The sequence below is a fragment of the Coptis chinensis genome, chromosome 7 (assembly GCF_015680905.1).
Source record: "Coptis chinensis isolate HL-2020 chromosome 7, ASM1568090v1, whole genome shotgun sequence".
Classification (NCBI taxonomy): Eukaryota; Viridiplantae; Streptophyta; class Magnoliopsida; order Ranunculales; family Ranunculaceae; genus Coptis; species Coptis chinensis.
In genome coordinates, this window is record NC_141462.1 from 86,812,033 (window position 1) to 86,832,050 (window position 20,018).

At 37.2% G+C, this 20,018-nt stretch overlaps 3 protein-coding genes across 5 annotated transcripts; all 3 read right to left on the reverse strand.

Annotated features, from left to right (window-relative positions):
- Positions 1 to 169: 169 nt before the first annotated feature.
- Positions 170 to 9,291, reverse strand: MOS7 (nuclear pore complex protein-like protein). Its single transcript, XM_086575296.1, has 9 exons — positions 9,030 to 9,291; positions 8,808 to 8,962; positions 8,640 to 8,747; positions 8,419 to 8,563; positions 7,552 to 7,613; positions 5,961 to 6,174; positions 3,019 to 3,939; positions 1,174 to 1,423; positions 170 to 949 (listed from the first exon to the last, which is right to left on the reverse strand). The coding sequence occupies exons 1-9, from the start codon at positions 9,273 to 9,275 to the stop codon at positions 684 to 686; spliced, it is 2,367 nt and encodes a 788-aa protein (XP_086431422.1). The 5' UTR covers positions 9,276 to 9,291; the 3' UTR covers positions 170 to 683.
- A 205-nt stretch (positions 9,292 to 9,496) lies between these two features.
- Positions 9,497 to 17,132, reverse strand: RUS5 (root UVB sensitive protein (Protein of unknown function, DUF647)). Of its 3 annotated transcripts, none has more exons than XM_086575297.1 (15): positions 16,756 to 17,123; positions 16,610 to 16,669; positions 16,233 to 16,381; positions 15,240 to 15,340; positions 14,739 to 14,797; positions 14,285 to 14,331; positions 14,120 to 14,198; positions 13,963 to 14,035; positions 13,639 to 13,728; positions 12,687 to 12,746; positions 12,477 to 12,590; positions 11,527 to 11,587; positions 11,326 to 11,444; positions 10,133 to 10,228; positions 9,497 to 10,033 (listed from the first exon to the last, which is right to left on the reverse strand). In XM_086575297.1, the coding sequence occupies exons 1-15, from the start codon at positions 16,896 to 16,898 to the stop codon at positions 9,791 to 9,793; spliced, it is 1,494 nt and encodes a 497-aa protein (XP_086431423.1). In that variant the 5' UTR covers positions 16,899 to 17,123; the 3' UTR covers positions 9,497 to 9,790. The 3 variants fall into 3 exon arrangements, with proteins under 3 accessions (XP_086431423.1, XP_086431425.1, XP_086431424.1); XM_086575299.1 differs by having other exon boundaries at positions 15,240 to 15,299; positions 16,756 to 16,833; XM_086575298.1 differs by lacking the exon at positions 10,133 to 10,228 and having other exon boundaries at positions 16,756 to 17,132.
- Positions 17,133 to 17,561: 429 nt separating this feature from the next.
- Positions 17,562 to 19,415, reverse strand: LOC147489631 (NAD(P)-binding Rossmann-fold superfamily protein). The gene has a single exon (XM_086572487.1). The coding sequence runs from the start codon at positions 18,945 to 18,947 to the stop codon at positions 17,796 to 17,798; it is 1,152 nt and encodes a 383-aa protein (XP_086428613.1). The 5' UTR covers positions 18,948 to 19,415; the 3' UTR covers positions 17,562 to 17,795.
- Positions 19,416 to 20,018: the final 603 nt, after the last annotated feature.

The following is a 20,018-nucleotide window of genomic DNA, read 5'->3' on the forward strand; positions in this document are numbered from 1 at the left end:
CGCGTGCCTTTATTAATATAACAGTTGGGGTCAGTTGCATCCTGTAATTTGTAATGAACATCAAAGAAGTGCCTAATTGGTTATTCTCCTATAATTTTTTATGCCCTAGAGGAACTCTGCAATTACGAAGTTACCGGGCCTAGGCTTTTTACCGACTTGTACACAAGAAGCCGAGTGAATGCAAAATTGATGTATAAAAAAGTACATGAGTGGCCTTCAATAAACACAACAATGAGATGAGATGAAAACAATATGTAAATAATATCCAAATACATATATTTCTTCTTTCTCGTTACACTGAACATACTCATTCATATACCAGTGGCTATTTAGCCTTTGCATTGGCATTTTCAGTACCAAAGAAAGAGATGTCTTCATCTGTCCATTTTTTAGCTCTATACGGTTTGTAGAACAGTTTACAAATTGACTGGTCGTACAACAAAAGCTTCTGACTCGGTGTGATCTTGGTTCCTTATATCCTCCACTTGCTACTGCCTTCATACCAAAGTAACTACAAAGCTTTGAATGAGATCGACTTCAACTTCAGTAGCTCCTATGTATTTTGCTCAACCGCAGTTACTTCCGAAGCCAAGCTGCTCCAAAAAGCCATTTAATGGAGGAATGGCCACATCTTTTCCATGAACTGTGTACTCCCCAGCCTCAAAGAAAGAGGAAAAGCCAGTTTAATTACTAGTCTCTTTGCTCTTCAGTGCAGATTCAACAAGTTTAACCTTTTGGGTATTCTCACTATTCACCAGTGAAAGCTTTCTGATAGCTGATCTCAGGTCGGAGATCTGGGCATCTGGAACCTGAATTTTTCTCCTCCCTGGCATTTCTTTCGGTGGAAACGATGCATTACCTTGCGGGGATCGTGTGTGCTTTCTCAGTCTTGCGTTTAGAGTTTCAATAGATGAGCGTAAAGCATCCAACTCAACTCCTGTAAACCTGTCTGCAAGACAGCCCAGTGGAAATTTAAAAAACACCAATCAACATCATACCAAAATATAAATCACATTATATGTCATAAAAAATATTGGAATGGGCTGAATTTTGGCGAGGATGATCTCAAATGAAGGAGATCCCCTCACTGACAACCATCTCATAATACATCTCCATGTGAGATCCACGAAAAGAACAGATGAAAAATGAGTTTGATAATAAAAATATATGTACCAAGCTCTGCCTTGAACTCGCGTTCTGATCTCGACAATGGCTTCTTGTTGGCTCCAGGCAAGTTTCTAAGGGTCTGCAAGCGCTCTTCCAGATGCTTGTGCACCTCAAATGCACAATTTATCCTATTCTCTAGTTTAGGCTGTTTCTCCTCAATTTTCAGAAGCCTCTGCTGCGCCTCACCTAAACGAGCATGCTGATCATCAATTATTCTCTTAAGTGGAGCCTGATGATGTTTAAGTTCAAACCAGACCTGCAACATGGACAACAGAAAAGGTAATTGTCAAGAAAAGTTGCACAAAAGTTTCAAAAATTGGTTTCAGACAGAATAGTACAAGGTTATTGTGTTCCATTTAAAGCACAAAAGTGTTCCATTTTAAAAATCCTGAATGCTGGTTTCAAAGACAGAATAGTACAAGGTTATTGTGTTCCATTTAAAGCACAAAGTCAGTGTTCCATTTTAAAAATCCTGAATGCTAGGATTCTCTTATATATATATGTATATTCTTCATATTACATGGAAAATAAAACGAATATGACCATTAATTGTTTGATTCACACAAACAGTCATACCCCACACGTCATAAGTTATCCGAGGACCTAAAATAATGAACAACTTGAGCAACATTAGTAATTTAGAAGTTAGTACAAGCAATAATAAACAAAAATCAGCACATAAAGAAAATGAATAAGTAAATAAGTATAGTTTAATACCAATAAGGTAATAACCATGGATAAACAACATCAAACATCACCAATCAGACAATAGTACAATACTCAGAAGTTACAAGTCATAACAAAACCATCCACGATAAATTAACAATTTAACAATGTCTAAAACCATTTGTAAAAGAACTAAACAGGGTTAAAACCAACAAACATAAAAGTCATACACCACCCCTGCAACCAACCACCACCACAAAGTATCACCTTTCAGGTCAACATCATTGTCATGCCTAGCATCATCTTTCCAATAAACCTCTACATCATCTTCAAAATCTCGCTTCATCTACGATTCTATGCTCATTGACCAGCCTAAAGGGTGTAGAAAGTGCAGATAGAGAGCCCTAATTTGATGTTTGGGTTTATATACTTCAAAAATCCCCCACAAACTAAGGCGTGAGCAATGTGCCATGGAGATCGCCTTAGTCAGCAAGCATTAAATCGGGTACGCCATAAATACTTTTGTAGGCCTCAGCACAAACTGTGTCCTGGCGATCACCAATACACCACTCGCCATCAGCAATGTTGACGGCACTCGACACCTAGATTTCAAAGCAAGTGTGTTCCCTCCTTACAGTCAAGAACAATAGAGCACACCTAGGTGCTTGCTTTAACACCTTATAACTGTGTTCGAATGCAAGCTTGCACCTTGTTACGCAAAGTTCGTTTGTCAATACACAGTGGAACTTCAAATGTCACCTTTGGCGCTCACCTTTGTTAAGGTAAGATTATCATTTCTTTGGAAGAACTTGAAGTCAATGTCAAAACTCTCTGAAAGTAAATAACTCTATCTAGTTTGTATATGGTATGATCCCATTGAAGTGTAAACATATCCAACATATAGCAGATTGGTGCATATCACCGTTTATATTTAGAATATAGTATATAAAATCCCCATGATCTTTAGCACAATAGAGTATTGCCAAATTGGCTCATACATACAGATGCAGACACACTACATTACAAATTGGCTCAGGTGCCCCCAAGACAAGGCAGCACCACAATAAGTTTGTGTAAGAGTGCATTGATACACAAGGGGGTGTCCATTTGGATGGCAGGAACATGTTTTAAATCAGAGAATCCAAAACAGTGGGATTTAGGGAGAAATGGAGTTTGTTTTGGTACCTTATGCGCATATTCCACATAATTTTCATGAAAGAGCTTGAAGTACTGATGAAGAGTTGATCGACCTTCAATGGAATCAGCAGTGACCGAGCGTAGATTTGGCGAGGTCTGAGGGACAAGAACCTTGGGACCGCAAAGGAGGTCCTTACTTATGATATCTCGAATATCAGCCTCTTGAAAATCTTCTGAAATAATAAATTTGTTCTCCTCAAAAATGTGAAGAGGCAAACGTGCATCCCAACCCTTCATCTCTACCACTACACATTCTTGAGAGGAGGTGACTCCCACAATCCATGAATACCCAAATGAATCTCCAAGTGTCACAAATCCAGAAAGAGGAGATGGGGAGTAGTTGTTGTTATGGCATGTACTTAGAACAGGATAGACAGAAGGAGCTCTCACTGTCTCATCCTTCCCACATGTCTGGCTTGTGAATGGGAGAAAATGCAGAACTATTGAGTCTATTCCACCACCATGCGAGCAGTATATCCTCTCCGGAATAAGGGGGTCAGCCCACAATGAAATAAGAGGATCGTTATCGATGTGCCTTGGCAACGCCAAATCTACAATAGCCAACCTCAACAAAGGAGGTGGGTGTCCCAACCAAACAGTTTGATCAAGTGGTTGGTCCAGCTTCACAATGGAGAGTTCACCTGAATTTGGCTCACAAATCATGGCTACTCTATATATTTTCTCATGTGAATCAACAGATACACGAGGTAGAATACCAACATTCCAAACTGGTTGTACTTCATCAGCTAGGGCATCTATCTGCAACTGTCCACTGCTCCATGCCGTCACAAGGACCGAGTCTTTGCTTATTGAGTTATACAGAAAACTGACTGCCCGGCCTTCACATTTGGAACCTTCGACTTCATATCCATCCTCTGCCTTGCCATGACATACTTTACGAAGTGGTCCCTGCAAATTAATATTCAAGAGATAATGAGAAATAAGAACGAAAGAAATCACTGGATTCTTTGTAGTAAGAGAATAGAAGTTCAAAAAATGAGAAAATATCAAGAAAGCTTGCAATGTGTAAAGACCATCTAAGATAGCTAGAACCTGCTGCAGTTAGTAACGAATACGTATTATGCAAGTTGACATCTACGGCACAAGAAAATCTGCCGTATAGCAATGGAGAGGACAGTTAAAACAATTTTAGTAACTCCTAAGTGCAAATTACAGAAGACATGTGCCGCAAATGGAGGAAATTTAGGCATTAAATCTCATCAATTTCATGCCGGTGGTGGTGGTGGGGGGGGATTACAAGACCTTCTAATTGAGGGGTCATCAGATCCTTCAGAGCAACAACTAAATCCTATTTCCCTCCAACTCTGTTGGCAAAACAAAGAAATCAAGTATACGGTCTATGCATAATGGAGAACAGCGCCCAACCTGATGCATTCACCCTGCTGAACTTCAAACTTCCTATAATTATTCAACCAATTTGATGTTGTTAGAAATGCTGGAGTGTTTCTTTTGTTATAATTGGAAGATCACTTTGACTCAAGCATAAGCTTTATTGAGCTTGTGTTGGGGAAGCAATAGATGGCTACGAAGATAGATATGATAACAAATCAGGCAATTATTTTTCGGACTCTGTGGTTACACAAAATCCCCATTCTCAAATGATTACTAACTGTTCTTGCTGTAGTAGGCCGAGGTTTTAAATTGACATCTTGAATTATTCTTAATTCTCCGCACCAAAGGATAACATAGAACAATGGTGTTTTTCAGTGGTTGTATCAAAAGCTGCATTACTTCACTGATAATATTGGATGAACTAGTGATTTATTAATTTCAATTTCCAACCCTTTTTAGGATCAAGTCCTTTGGAGCAATGAAGTCCTCATACACTCCTTTTGTTTATACTTTGGAAATCCAAAGAACTAAAAAACTACCAGTAACTTCTAAGCTAAAAAGAATTAGATTTCAAGTAAATTAAGAAACCAATAAGCTAAAAGAGCTTTCTGCAACCTTCTAAATGGAGTTTTCTCCAAGGGAACTGAACTAGTCAGCAAACTTCCGTAGATACATAAGATACCATATCCAAAAGCTCACAACCAAATCAAGAAACAGCTAAAACGATTTATCAACTAATGTACCTATTTTAAAATCCTCATAATAATAAAAATAAACATAAACATAATCATAATCAACTAATCATTATTATAGCACAATATAGTGTCAATAATTGTAACCATAAATCCATTCTCGCAATGAAAAAACCTGTTAGACATCGTCTATAAACCGGTGAAATTCTTCATCTTCTTTGTTAATGGTCCTTGAAGAAGTTCACTTGTCTTCTAAAAAATGCCTCAAACACAGTGTTCTAAAAAACGCTAGGCGGTAGTCGGGCAGTGGGAGAGCGCCTAGGCTTTCTAGGCAGTGCCTAGACGGGCTAGGCGCTAGGCGGTTTTTTTTCCTAATATATATAGTAATACACACCTATACTATAAGAAATGAAGAAAATCATTTACCATAATTCAAAAAATAAACACAAACAAAGATACTTATTACAAAAATGTGTAATAGTTGAAGAATATTGACTTCATATAAAAACATACTCTTTGTTATAGTGACATATAATTTACATTAGACTTTAGTCTTTTAAACTCATTCAAATCTTAAGCCTACACGGGCCTTTAATTTTCGACATTTAATCATTAAAAAAAAAAAAAATGACTTAACCGCCTAGCCCCGCCTAGTCGGTCCACCGGTTTTTTAAACGACTTGGGCCTAGGCGAGTCGGTTGGACACCGCCTAGCGCCTAGAGACCGCCTAGACCGATTTTTAGAACAGTGCTCAAACATTGAGGCATCATAAGAAGATGCTTAGGGTGCACAACCACTTGTGGCACAGATGAACAAAATTATGACAGATTATCAGTTCCCATTCGAATGGAGGAGAGAAGTGCTCTACAAAGTGCAAGAAAATACCTGTAGGAAAAGGGAAGCATCAAAGGGCACATAAGGATGTGCTCTCAGCACCAACATAGTTCCTCGTGTTTCTTGATGAGTTAATTCAGGAAATATTGCTTCTAACCAAGCAATAGCAAGACTAGAGTTACTAACAGCTCTTGAGTTGGATGATTTAAGTCCAAACGTGTGTGCGTCATTGTATATTTCTGCAATACATTCCCATCTGTAAACACTGTTACAGTCACAACACAAAGAACTCGAATCAATAGAATTCACATTACGAAAATACAGTGTTTCACAAAGTCAACAGTGAATAAATTGCACGAGATAACAACATTGCAACACTATTAGGATACAAGAAAGGTACAAACTATGTGCACATAGGCTATATTGAGCTTGAAGCGATCCTAGTAGAGTTGAGCATTGCTTGCAAGCATAGTATGTGAGGACTGCTTCAGAAGATGCAGCATATTGCTTTTTGGGGAGATCAAGCAACATGATGAACAAGTCATTTATTTAGCTCTATACTAGAAAACTCATAATCTCTAGACCATTTCCAGATAAAGCATATACTAAGGGAATCTAATAGAGTCATTTACTGCTGATTGGCTGACAAAACCATGTGATTTTGGAGATGCTTGTGCTTTTGGACATAATTCTCATTCGAGAGAATTAGATACAACCATATTGTCCAGTCAAAGAATATTGTATAAGGGCATCTCCAATGGGGGGTGTAAACCGTATAGAGTGGAAATTTTACACCCCAAATGTCAAAAAACTCTTTCCAATGGGGGTATTATACCGTAGGTAATAGAGTATTAGTTGATAGAGAGGGTGGGGAATTCCCCCTCTCACTATCAGCTAATAAAAAGCCCGGGCGACACTCAATAGACGTTTGAGTAAAAATAATTTTGGACGTCACTTCAAGTAACACCCATTTCTAATTCTAAAGTAATTTTTTAACTCGGACGTCACTTAAAGTGACGTTCCAATTTAAATTAAAGAGGGACGTCACTTTAAGTGATGTCCGAGTTTAAAATCTAATTTTTTTTACACATCTCCATTGGGGAGTATAGAGTGTGGATATTTATAGACTATACAATAATATACAATTAGAGGTGTAAAATCCTAATGGCACCTACGTGGAGCCTAGGTGGAGGTGTGATTTTACACCCCCCATTGGAGATGCCCTAACAGGATGTAAATAACTATTCTCTTTATGTGTAAAATACAATGGATCTGTAAATAAATATTTCTTAATTGAATTTGACAGCGGTCAGACTAACCCCCAGCTACCTTTCTTGGAAACAAACATACGAGATACTAACCCTGAAATTACCTTTTGGGGATTTTACTCCTTCCCCTGAAAAAGGGTATAAAAATATTTTTCATGTGTGACAGCCATAGGAGCACTATAGACCACATTTGACTTGTACAAAGTCAAATACGTACAGCTGATGTAAAATTTAGTGTAAGGAATTCCCACTGGTATGAGAAGAGAAGGAGAAAAAGATATAACCAGCTGCCAATCCCAGTGTCCTTAAAGCTGGAAACTTGATTATCAGGAAATGACTAACCAAAATCATGAATTTTGAGAACGCAAAATTACCTTCCAAAAGGAACAACAGGGCAGAGGACGTAGACCGAACCGTCGCTAAATAGAACAAATACCTATAGAATTGACAAGAAGCATATCATTAATTAATAAATAATTTCGACACAATTGCATGCTCTTATCAATCCTATAGATCTACATTACCAATTAAATGTAAATATGGAATGAAACAACATGACTCGGAAACCTTCTTTTCTGGACAGGTGATTATATTTTAGTATTTTACCAGTCGCATAGAAAGTGTTTTTCTTTTCGATCAGATTATAGGAAAATTTTGGTCTAAAAGAGTTACCAGTGGTAAAAGAGAGAAAAATAGGCAAAAAAGGAGAGCATCCAGAAATGCTAAGCTCATGCCCCACTCTCCACAGAGTCCAGGATATCTATAAATAATTTCCGCCCATTTAGCAACAAACATTGTACTCCAATAGCAAAGAAAACCCTTAATGCCTAGAATGATCTTTTGGAAATCCCCAACTCTTCACTAAAAAATTTGCCTTTTTACATTCCAACCATATTCCCTACATAATAAAGAAAGATACAATATACCAAATTCTGGCCCCTAGACGAGAATGCATTCTACGCCAATGAGGAAGGAGATCCACTCATCCACCACCTGACCAAGACTGAGCCAAAGCAAACTAGATGTCCAAAAGAAGTACTAGAAGACTGGCCAGAAGAAGGAAGATTGCATTTGTTCTAGTAAAGTGTAACCATTTAGAAATGAGGAAATGAAGATTTTTAAAACTAGAAAGTGTATGTTGGAAGCATATATAATTGATCAATTTCACATTTAGGTTCTTGTATTAGACAAAACATGGATAAATAAAGTTAACCATTAGCATCTACAACAGAAGAACTCACAGCAAAACGGTCCCACAAATGTTCGCCTCCAAAAGAAAAGGCCATTGGACAGATTGATGCTGCATTACGGCATGTGCCAGGTTCTAGTGGCTGCAAGTAATATTCCTGCTCTGGTTTCTGAATATCAGAAGACAAATCAAACAATCTGCATTTATGAGGAAAAAGAGAATGAGTTTTGGGTGAAAGGAAAAAGAACAAGGAATTATTATTATTATTATTACCTGAACACTGAATCTGAAGAAAGTATTCCGAAATGTGTATCACTAAAGGGGTGCCACGAAGAGTGTAGAGTCCGTATGGGACTAGTTTGGGCACCCACTGAAACAGTCCTGTGAAGATAAAAATTAAAAGGGTTGGGAAAAGTAAACTAAGATTCTGAAGGGTATTACCTGCAGATAAGTGTGTTGTTATCTCCGTCAGAAGTGGTCCCATACAAAAACATAACGCTTAAAGCATGAGACCCAGATAGAAGCATAGCCGATCCATTTCTATTGACAGAGATTGTATCCACCACAAAATCCAACTTAACATCTGCTTGCAAAACCTGTTTACATTTATATATTAAATTAAAAACCAACAAGTGAAAATAAATAATATTTATATTTAGTTACCTTGGAAGGGTACGAGGCAATGACGGAAGTGGGTTCGGGTTCACCGAGACGAACGGTGAGACGATGGAGAGAATGTTTGGTTTGGTCCCACAAGTAGAGACGAGATGAGGATCCATCCCAAGATATTATGTTTTTACTATGACTCGCGTCGATACTTTTATTGCTCAAAATTGTTGGGTGACTTTGCAAAGGGTACCATTCTTCTCTACCTGCTGCTGCTGTGTTTATATCCAAATTCAATTTCATTTTTCTTCTGTTTTTTTTTTTTCCTGCTGCCCTTTAAATAATTTTGGACTCAATCTAGTGGGCTTGGGCTTTACCTGTGTTTGATCAAATGTTTGGACGTTTGGTTAAGGGGGTGTTTGTTTTGAGTGCCAAATGACGATCCATGGGATGGATAACCTTGTTCTACAAGTTTTTGAAATTAAAGACTTGCTTGATTGGAATCAAATAAAACACACATAAACTATTAAAATCTGAGATTGGAATTCAATTCATTTCAGAGATGTGAAAGATGAAACGAATGTCCACAGACCACTGTATCCATAAGATCGTTTTATACACGCTTCACCAGTTCACTATGCCTTGGCAATCAAGCATAAGTGGCACCCACCAGTTAATTTGAGAGAGAGAAAACTGCAGACGTCAAAGATATGTGTAGAGTGATAGCCCAATGTTTTCAACCTCTTCTACGCCATTCCTGGTTTACCTTTCTGAGCAATGTAGCTTTAAAATAGAACATCACAGTCGCTGGTTGCTTATCAATGAGATTCTGCTGAATCAATCTCTTCAGTTAGAACTGATTTAGGCACCTTGAGTTTCAGCTGCTGGGAATCCCATCCAGCTTTCTCTAGCAGTTGGAGAAAACTGTCGAATCTCTCATCCAAATGAACAAGACTGTTCTTTAACTGGTCAAAGGCATTATTATTCGACCCTTCCCAATGCTCATGGAGCCAATAACTCTGCCATAAGCTTCGCAATACCGATTGACTCGTAGCACCCGCCTGCACCATGTGTAATAATATTACTTCGCATCAAATCAGTAAATTTACGATTGTTCAACCGAAGCTCCAATTTACTTTTAAGCATGGAACACAAAATACCTTGAATGAAATCAAGATTTTGAAGTCGATCTGGTCTTCACTACTGACAACAAGAATATATCTCTCTCTTGAGTATAATTTCAGGAGTGCTTTTACCTGTTTTAAAGACATACTATAAGCCTGAGTTTTGGTTCCTCATTAAACAGGGAAGTAACCCCATATGCAGATGCCACACTCATAATTAACTCGACCTACATGAAAGTCTTCAGAGTTTCTGGTCTCTCACAATAATCAGAGACCATAGAGCGGATATGGACTCTTGATCTGACGTGAGGAGTAATAAAACCAAAAAAATTAAATTATCACAGTAAGGGATCATAATGTGAAGTCATTCTCATTCTGCGATGGACATGCACTGGATTTTCATATTTTCTATAATAAAATATACATTAAAAAACTCTTGATCCAATATTATCTGATAGAAATTTCATTGGAAACAAGTACAAACTCAAACCACATCCCATTTCCCAAGTCCTATTTTAAATAAAAGGATGAGTTACTAACACAGTAAAAAAAAAAAAATAGGTCCCCTCTTCTCTCAAGACTTGTCAGCAATATAATCTAAAGAGGACGTAGACAAGGTCATGATTTAAAAATATTGGGATGAGTTTCGTTTCTTTTAGGAGGATCACAAGTTCAGGCTCTAGCAATCTAGCATAGCTCATTAAATAAATAAACGATTTATTCGCTTTGTTGAGATGTTTACTCCCACATAGCTCATGGGTCTCTCCACTCATCCCCAATTGGCTTTGAGTTGGATGCCTTCAAGTTTATTATTTTATCGAAGCAGGCTATTGTTGTTGGCCTGTTTACTCCACATCACCCAATTATTATTGGTGTCCACGTGTTAGGCTCAAGTGAAACCACACATGAGGGGGCATGTTGAGATTTTTAGTCCCACATGGCACGTCTAAAGCCTTGTAGTGAAGTATATAGGTTCTAGACTTCTAGGTCCCTCCACTCACTACACCATTTTGGGCCTAATTGGAACGGGGTCTCAAAATTAGGCTAAAAGTTGGACAGTTTTCTTCACAATTTTGAGACGGAACTAACTGAAACGGGCCCTATCCATTCTAGTTTGGCCCAAATGGTGTAGTGACTCATCACCAATTGGTTTTGAATTGGATTCCTTGATGTTTAATATGCTTCATTGTATATTGTTATGACCCATCCATGTATGATGAGAAATATACCATAGAACTAGATCTCTCCCCACCAATAATTTCCTCCAAGAATGCACCAAAAACAATCCGTGGCTTCAAGAATCTTTCCCATGCCAAAATATTCTCTTCCTTATTACAGTCAGCACATCCTGTAAAAACACGTTCAATTGATTTTTGTTGCACCACAAACTAAGGCAGTGATTGAAATAGCAAAATATAATAAAATTGGACCTGGAACAATAGAATGTAGAACATGTGACTTCACAAGCATTCGGCCACGCTTAAGATTTATCTGCAAGTAAGAAGGGGAAATCCACAAATAAGTGTGTTTGATGGAGACACACAACCCAAAGATATGACTTCAGAATCTAATTCCAAAGTCTATGTCGATTTATGCGACGACCACAAATAATTTAACTGAGAAAACCTTTCTCTAAACTCACTATATTTTATTAATCCTCAACTCCAACTATGTCTAAAGGCCTACAACCCAATTCATATCTTTCTAAAACTTTGAAAATTATAACCTATTCTAAATACCTTAAAATAGAAATAGCCAAAAACACACTAAAACACTAATCAACCCTTATTTCTAAATATAATAATAGTAGCTACTAATTTAGCTCAAGGGTTGTAAACCCTATGATACATCAGTCTTGAGATGTTTATTATAGTCCCACACATGGGATGTTAAAGCCTTGCAGGATAGTATAAAGTTAATGGGCCTCTCCACTCATCACCAATTGGTTTTGAGTTGGAAGTTCCTGAAAGTTTGGGCCAAATACAATAGCCTGCTCTGATACAATAGCAGGCTATTGGGCCATTTTATTTGGCCCAAAAGTCTTTACTCCTTGCCGCATGTGATGGGGGGTGTATTGAGATGTTCAGTATAGTCCAACGAGAAATGTTTATAGCCTTGCAGTATAGTAACAAACTGATCGGGCCTCTCCACTCATCACCAATTGGTTTTGATTTGGATGCTCCAAAAGTTTGAGAAACTGAATATCATGGTAGATCAGGAGCAAGATAATATGGACAAATGCATGACATGTCCACTCAAACGTGTCTGTGTCAGTAGATACAGTAGAGAGAGGTAAACTTAAAAACATTAGAACATTGGAAAGAGGAGCTTCAGCAACAAGCCATAAAAAGATGTAAAACTCCAAAGAAGACATTTTTACCGTGTTAAACTTCAGAGCTGAGAGTGACTGATAACGAAGCCAAAGGTGCAACAACCGCATGCTCATCCATGTCAGTGCCAAAGTCATATATGATGATTGGATGCCAGGTGCATCCTACAACTAGGATGCAAAGTTTAGCATATATCCCACCAATATTTGTCATTGAACTGAAAATAAAAATCAACAAGTCTTCAAAAGTATACAACAGACCAGAACTAGTATGCCCAGAGCAAGACCAAAGAGTTGTGCTGCTACTTCCCAAACTTCCTCCTGAAATATTCATTATTATGTACACCATAGATGGTCAAAAGGAATAGAAACAGCTTGAATAATAGTGAGACGATCTATGCTACAATACATAGATGTGAACTAGAAAGCATTTAAAGTAAACATACAGAAAAAAGATAAATCCTCTAATTAAATAGACGCTCCTACCATGAATATGGTAATGTTCAAGCCAAAAAGTATTTCAACATAAAATGAGGAAGGCTAATCCCCAAATATCCAGGCTCACCAAACGAACAGTGTTTCTTATTTGATAATATATGATCCCATATCAGGTAATAAATCAGTGTTTTCTTCATTCTCATTACAAGAAATATTATACATTATGATTTTATATACGTAATTTATAATTAGGTCTAAGAAATTCGAGTTAACGAGTAGGGTTAACTAACATTACGCCCCCAATTACACTACACATCCAAGTCAACTTCAGTTGACTTTTAACTTTGTTGTGTGTAATTGTGGGGGGATAATCCTAGTTAACCCTAATGAGTATATCTGTGATTGGGCATCTAGTGTATCGCGAAGGGGCTACACTATATACATCTTGGAGATCTTTCTATTTTTCAAGCTCACTAAAACTTTATTGCCTATACCTAGGATTGCCTCATTCTTACAGTATAATTTTCATCTCACAACCAGCTGTTTGCAAAACTGCTTCCCTGGTGAGGTACCATCTTATTGCCTATTGGAGTCGCCCACTCGCCCCCCTCCTATGTAGGATTATATTTTTCTTTCTTTATTAGTGCATACAATTCATGAAAAGGAAATTTGCCAAAGATGATAAATATTAGGATACATATGATAATACAATCAGATGGAGGATCTTTTAGTCAAATATGGAACAAATAGAACAAAAACAGCAACAGATATATACCTTTGCTGCAACATCTCCAAGATTCTCTGAAATGGCAAAATGGCTTTGGATAACACGAAATGAAGGATCTTTGAGTCCTCTTGCTACAGCCTGTTTAAAAACAAGCGTGACGTGAAACTAGTGAACTCCTCAAATATCAAATACATCAGCAACAAGCAATTTGTTTTTAGCTCCGGTTGAGAAAATTGAACACGAAATGTAATTTACTTTTTCAGTGGAAAACAATATCAAGTGAAAGAGAATGAGAATGAACCACTGCAGCATCTTGAATGTAATCCAATCATTATTGAAAGCAGGGGCTTCCAGGATAAGACATGGGAATACCTTAGCAAGATTTCCAAGAGCAGCAAGCGGGAGGAAATATGCTGGATACAGTGGTGTACTTAGATCAAAGATACTGCATAGAGAGATAAGTATGCACTGCATTACTTCAAAATCAGATAAATGGCGCACTGCAAACAATATAAATTCTTCAAAGTACCTCCCAACACTTCCGATGAAGTCTGCATACATGCGCCACTGTTTTGGATCATCATCAAAAAGATTTCCAAACCTCCCACCTGGAAAACAGAGTGATAATTCTCAGATTGGATAATCCACCACATAACCTACTTCTTCTTCTAGCCTTCTTTGGTGATTGCCAGACCAATAAATAGGCGTCCAATAGCACCAAGGCCATCCTTTGACACCCATCTGCAGAAAGTGTCAAAAATAAACTTTGACGAGAAATGCATAGACTCATCCCAAACTCAAAACGTCCAATAAAAACTATTATATGCAATAAGATGTTTTGTCATCCAATAAAGATAACAATCTAAGTTCAAAACAATAAGGAAATGATCTACAGCGACCTCCATTTTCCTGTCAATAACAAAATATTACCTTGAACCTATGCAAACCTACAGTTTTAACCTTTATTTTTATGACAACTTCAAATATGAATATAGAATATAGATTTTCATGAAGTTGTCAGTTATCAGAGTTCAATTCATTATCACTCTTGATTTCTGTTCCCAAAATTCCAAAAATGAATACAGATTTTAATACTGCTCTTGTTTTCTAATCCCAAAATTCCATGAAGTCGTAAGAAAAAGTTTTACCTGATGGCGGCAGCAGAGGCAGCAGCAGTGCTGCCTGAAAAAGAGCCTACACCTACAGCCTAAAATAAAGGTATCGAGTTAGTATGTGGTCAATCAGGATGTACTAATTCAAACAGAATAATACCATTTTCAGAAAGCTTATAATACGAGTGAGAAGTAAGCTCATGCCAGCATGATCAAAGCTGCAGATTCTAATTTTTAAGTTAAAGAGTTGTGCTATCTAATTAATTTGATAGTTAAATGGAACAGTAATTCCAAGTTGTTTACTATATCATCCAACACTTGGCATCACAAACAAGACACACTTGTTGAAGCTGCTAAATTTCTTATTTGTCATCATTATGAAGGTTTGAATAAAATGAATGAAAACTAAATAGTTGCCCCCTTCCAAATAAGGAACTCTGAACAGTACTAGTGCTTTTAGTGCTACACACTCAAACAACCATTCGATCCTTGTTCACATACGAAAGAAAGAAAGGGGGATCTGTAAAGTGGGCACACCTTTAACAGACTTGACGTGACTAATGTGTGGCAAACCCAAGCAGTAATGTTTGTTGGGAACTGCAATACCATGTATTCCAAATAATCATCAGAGACGGAGCCTGAAGCATATATAAAGAGTGAGTAGATGAAGGATTAATTGATAGAATGGCAAACACAGCTTAAAACAGAAAGATATGTTAAAAGAATATCACAGTATACGTATAAACAAGATCCTAACAGTTCAATCAACAACTGGTAGGGATGCTTTGTATCACCTCCAATCACGAGGTAAACTATCCAGCTTACTTTCCCAACCTTCACAATATTTCAAAGTTATTACTAACACTTAACCCTTAACCATTACTGCTAAAGAAAAAAAAAGGTAATATATCTCGATGTTCCTCATCCTCTAGAAAATATGGGTTGTTTGAAAAAAAATGTTTATCCTATATGAACTGGGGCTTGCAAACATGTCCAAATAATCCACGAGTATCTATTTGCACAACCGTGACCAAACTCTGGTTATAGGAAATCAGGCGGGTAGCTTGTTGCAAAATATGACACTAAAGATTTTCATCCAAACTCCAATCAGAATGACTCCAGAGGTTGCCGTCATGCCAAAAGAAAATATCGAGTTATGGGACAAGATGCCAATACCATCACGGAGGCATCTGAGATGCATTTCCCTTTGAAAAATCGCATCCAAAGCTGGAGTGTCTATTTATAAAAGCTTACATGTCCATCATATGTCATGAATCATGATCGTATTATGACTTCATTTCAAAACTAGAATAGGGGGAAAAAAATGCATTTTCCATTTAATTAATGAGCTCATTTCACTCAAAAAGAACAATACATTCAATATCGTGTAGTTGATTGAAAAAGGAGGGGGGGGTAAGGTGTAAATTTGGATCATCTATTATCACATCAAATTAGTTGATTAGCTCTAGAAAATTAGTTACTTAGATAAAGAAAAAATAATCAGAACAATTAACCAAAAAAAAATGCTACCTGGAAAACCTGCAGGTAAAATAAATTCCTTAACATTATCAGGGAGCCAAAATAGTTCTTCCTTGGAGGAGTTCGAAGCTTGCTGGCTCCCATTCACTGATGACTCCTCAAAAAAACTTTGAATAGGTGAATCACCATCTAAGATATACCTGGTTTCAAAATAATTCCATAGTTAGAAGAAACACATACAACAGTTATACAGAAATTTAATGAAAACTATGCTGCCATTTCAAAAATGTTAAAAGTCTAGCTCAATTTTTACATGCAAAATAGTAAGTAATGCCCACATAAAAAACTTTTGCATACATGTTTTGAACACCATTCAACTCAATAGCAATTACCAAGAACTCCCAAAAAGTAAAAATTTAAGTGCAGACCTCTTTGCAGTACCATTGCTATACTTCTCCACCAAAACTACATGTTTTTCTCCTTGCAACCTATTGCCAAAACACAAGTAAGCATATATGTATTAAAACAAACACAAAGGAAACTAATTAAAAACAGATGGTGTGTGTGAGAATACATATTATCTTTTTCATTGTTATCTCCATCATCTCCTTGAATGTTGGACTGAAGGGAAAATTGAACAATTTGATTATCAAGATTTCTACTTTTTAATGATTTGAAAGCAAATAATGGAAGAGAGAGTTGATTTGAGTGGGCCATGTTTCTTTGAATTGAGATATTAGGGTTTAAGAGGTTTTTTTTTCCCCTCCATATGTTTCAACCGTTTTAACTGTTTCAACCGTTTTAACGGTTTATCAGTTTATCTTCATGTGAACGTGCCACGTAGACGTTCGGAAAAATCTTGTGGATTGAGCTTTAATGATATTTCAATATGATTCCATGCCTACATCATGACCATTGAAATTTTGCTGGACAATCTTTTTCTCTATACTCGTTAACTCACCTCCATAGAGCATACGCATAGTAGCATTTTGCCAACATTTGGAAAATAGAATGGCACTTCAACCTAAGATTTAGTCAGAAGAATTATATATTGGAACCTGAATTATTTGGAAAATAGAATGGCACTTCAACCTAAGATTTTTTAAATTGTCAGAAGAATTATATAAACGGAACCTGAATTATTTTACACACATTTACAAGCCCAGTTTTCATCAAGCACACAATGTCCACATGCAAATTTGACTGAATTGATTCTGAAACTATATTAACACCTAAAATTCCACCTAAATAAAGATTTCCACATGCAAATTTGACTGAATTGATTCTGAAACTATATTAACACCTGAAGTCCTAAATAAAGATCTACTTGCTCTTCAATACAATAATAATCAATGTTTTTGTATCACACCTTGAAACATTGGAACGACATAATAATTGTTGTTGACAAATGCCACCCGACAAGAGGAACCAGAGTGTAAATTGTTGAGCCAGGTACTAAAATAGTAAAATGATTCAAAAAAATTCACATATACTTTTCAAGTGATAGACAATCCTTTTATTTAACAGGAATGGGATTTTTTTTAACACTATTCAAACCATTAGCATGCATAAAACTAACAAAGCACCAACAATCGTACGTAATTCTCTACCAACTCAACATTTGAAGTCCATACTTCTAGGAATGAGCCTCTCTTCTCTCATATAAGCAATCCAATACAATATTGAATCTACAGTTTGGTATGTAGTGGTAAACCCATGTCGGTTAGCCTTATCTCGGTTAGCCAACATCTTAGCTGGGCACCGGAATAAGGTGTCTAAGAATGCCCAATTTGCTAAATCTTCAATCTTAGTCTGACAAAGACCTTCTTTAGTCACAATTTCTTCCCATGCATCTCTTTTATCAACCATGAATTCAGAAAACAAGAAACTCGATGAGAACATGTTGTCTGATGTATCAACACCAAACTTGATTGCCAATGCTGGCCAGATCTCCTTCCATGTAAAACGTGTACCATTAATTGCATTAAATGCGCGGCCTTCTTTAGAAGAAGCATCATAATTGGTGGATGCCCAGATATGTTGTTCGGCAACTAGTCTGGCGTCTGAACCGTCGACATAAACTTCCTCCCAACACTCCCTAGTGCCTCCAAACACAAAAGGGAGATTGAGGTGTTTACATATGGTACCATAGACGCCTAAGCAACCCATGACATTGTATATGGTCCTTCGAGAACTACCAAGTATGAGGCCAGGCCTATGCACTGACCAGGCCACCTTGCCTGATAATCTCTCCATAAGCAAGTCCTCTAATGCATAGTAGAAGTTATGACCATCTGCAGTTCTGGGAGTCTCCTCAATGTAACAACAAGCATTTGTGTTGTTGGAAAGACCGCCTATTGATACATAATGTTTAGTTCCTGTCTGAAGAGAAACATGCTTGAGTTCCTTAGCTCTAGGGAGGATTCCATCCAAAGCATTAGACAACATAGCTTTGTTCTGATCAGAGCACTCTTGAGAGTCTAATGGAAACTCGCTCGCCCAAGTGACCCAGAATATGTGGGTGATATCGCCAAGCAAAGAAAGCTTCTTCATGCTTTGTATAGGATCTAGGAGATCACATGTAATGAAATGGTAGTCAGAATCTTGAATTGGGAGGACATCAGGATTGCGTGCTACACCATACACCTTCCATCCGAGCGCTGTAAGGCTTTTCGCAATCTGCTTTCCAACAAGCCCAGTGACGCCAGAGATCAACGCCACATTGGGGATAATGGCCTCGTTGGTGTTAGCTCCTTCCACTCCCATTGACACAGGGTAGTTGCTGAGGCTCTAATGATTTGGGAAGCTATGTTCTGCATTATAAGGATTTTCGTTTGGAAGATATAATGTCGGTATCGACTCAAGTGGATCTTTTTCAATGAGGCTATCTAGGAGGATTTTTGGGATTAGTTGCATGATTTGCTTCCAGGTCATTGAATTCCTAACACAAAATTAACTTTCTCTTAACTTAATAAGAAGTGTTACAACCATAATATAGGGAGAGTAGTGCATCCCACTTTCCATGAAGTTGCCCCAAGTGTGTGACCACTGCCCTTTCATTTGTCCTCTAGATTTTCGAATTGGACATCTCGAGGCACAATCAGCAGCTTGGCTTCTACTAGTCCAACAAAGAAACACATCCATTTTTGAAACTAATGTAACATTAAAGGATTCGCTTGATTTAAGGGAAATTACTATTAGTAGGAGGGTCATGGAAAGTGTTCTGACTTGAACTTTGAATTCTCCTTGCGAAGAATACAAAAAAACAAACTGTGAAAATGCAATATCAGATAAGTTGAGAATTCCAGTCCATTGGATGCTGATGAAAGGCATTATTTAAACTGTGAATCTCTATAATCAACCTATATCATGGAGCTACCTGGTCAAAAAAAGCAAAGTCAATGAGATTCTGGAGTATGTTTGAAGTTTTTAAATGAAAAAGGCCAGCTATGAGCCTATAAGCAGCTAGAGGCAGTTTAATATGTTGCAAGACTGCATTTGCGGTCTCAAGAGTGCCAACAAGTGAAACATAACCCACTCCCTAAATTTGTTAGTTTGATAACGGTATTAAGATATGCTCATATGGGTACCACCCTTAAGATATAACATCAGAATCTTGGTATATACAAATACAAAATCAAAGCATTAACTTATCAAATTCACGTAATCTACGTTAACTAAACTAGTTTAGTCACTTAATATGCAATTACGCAATTCATGAAGGTTTATGGAGATCATCACCATTTAGTTATTATTAATTAGATTTCGACCATCATTCATCGTGACACACGAGGAATAAATTAACGTAATTTTGATATAACAACATAATATCACACA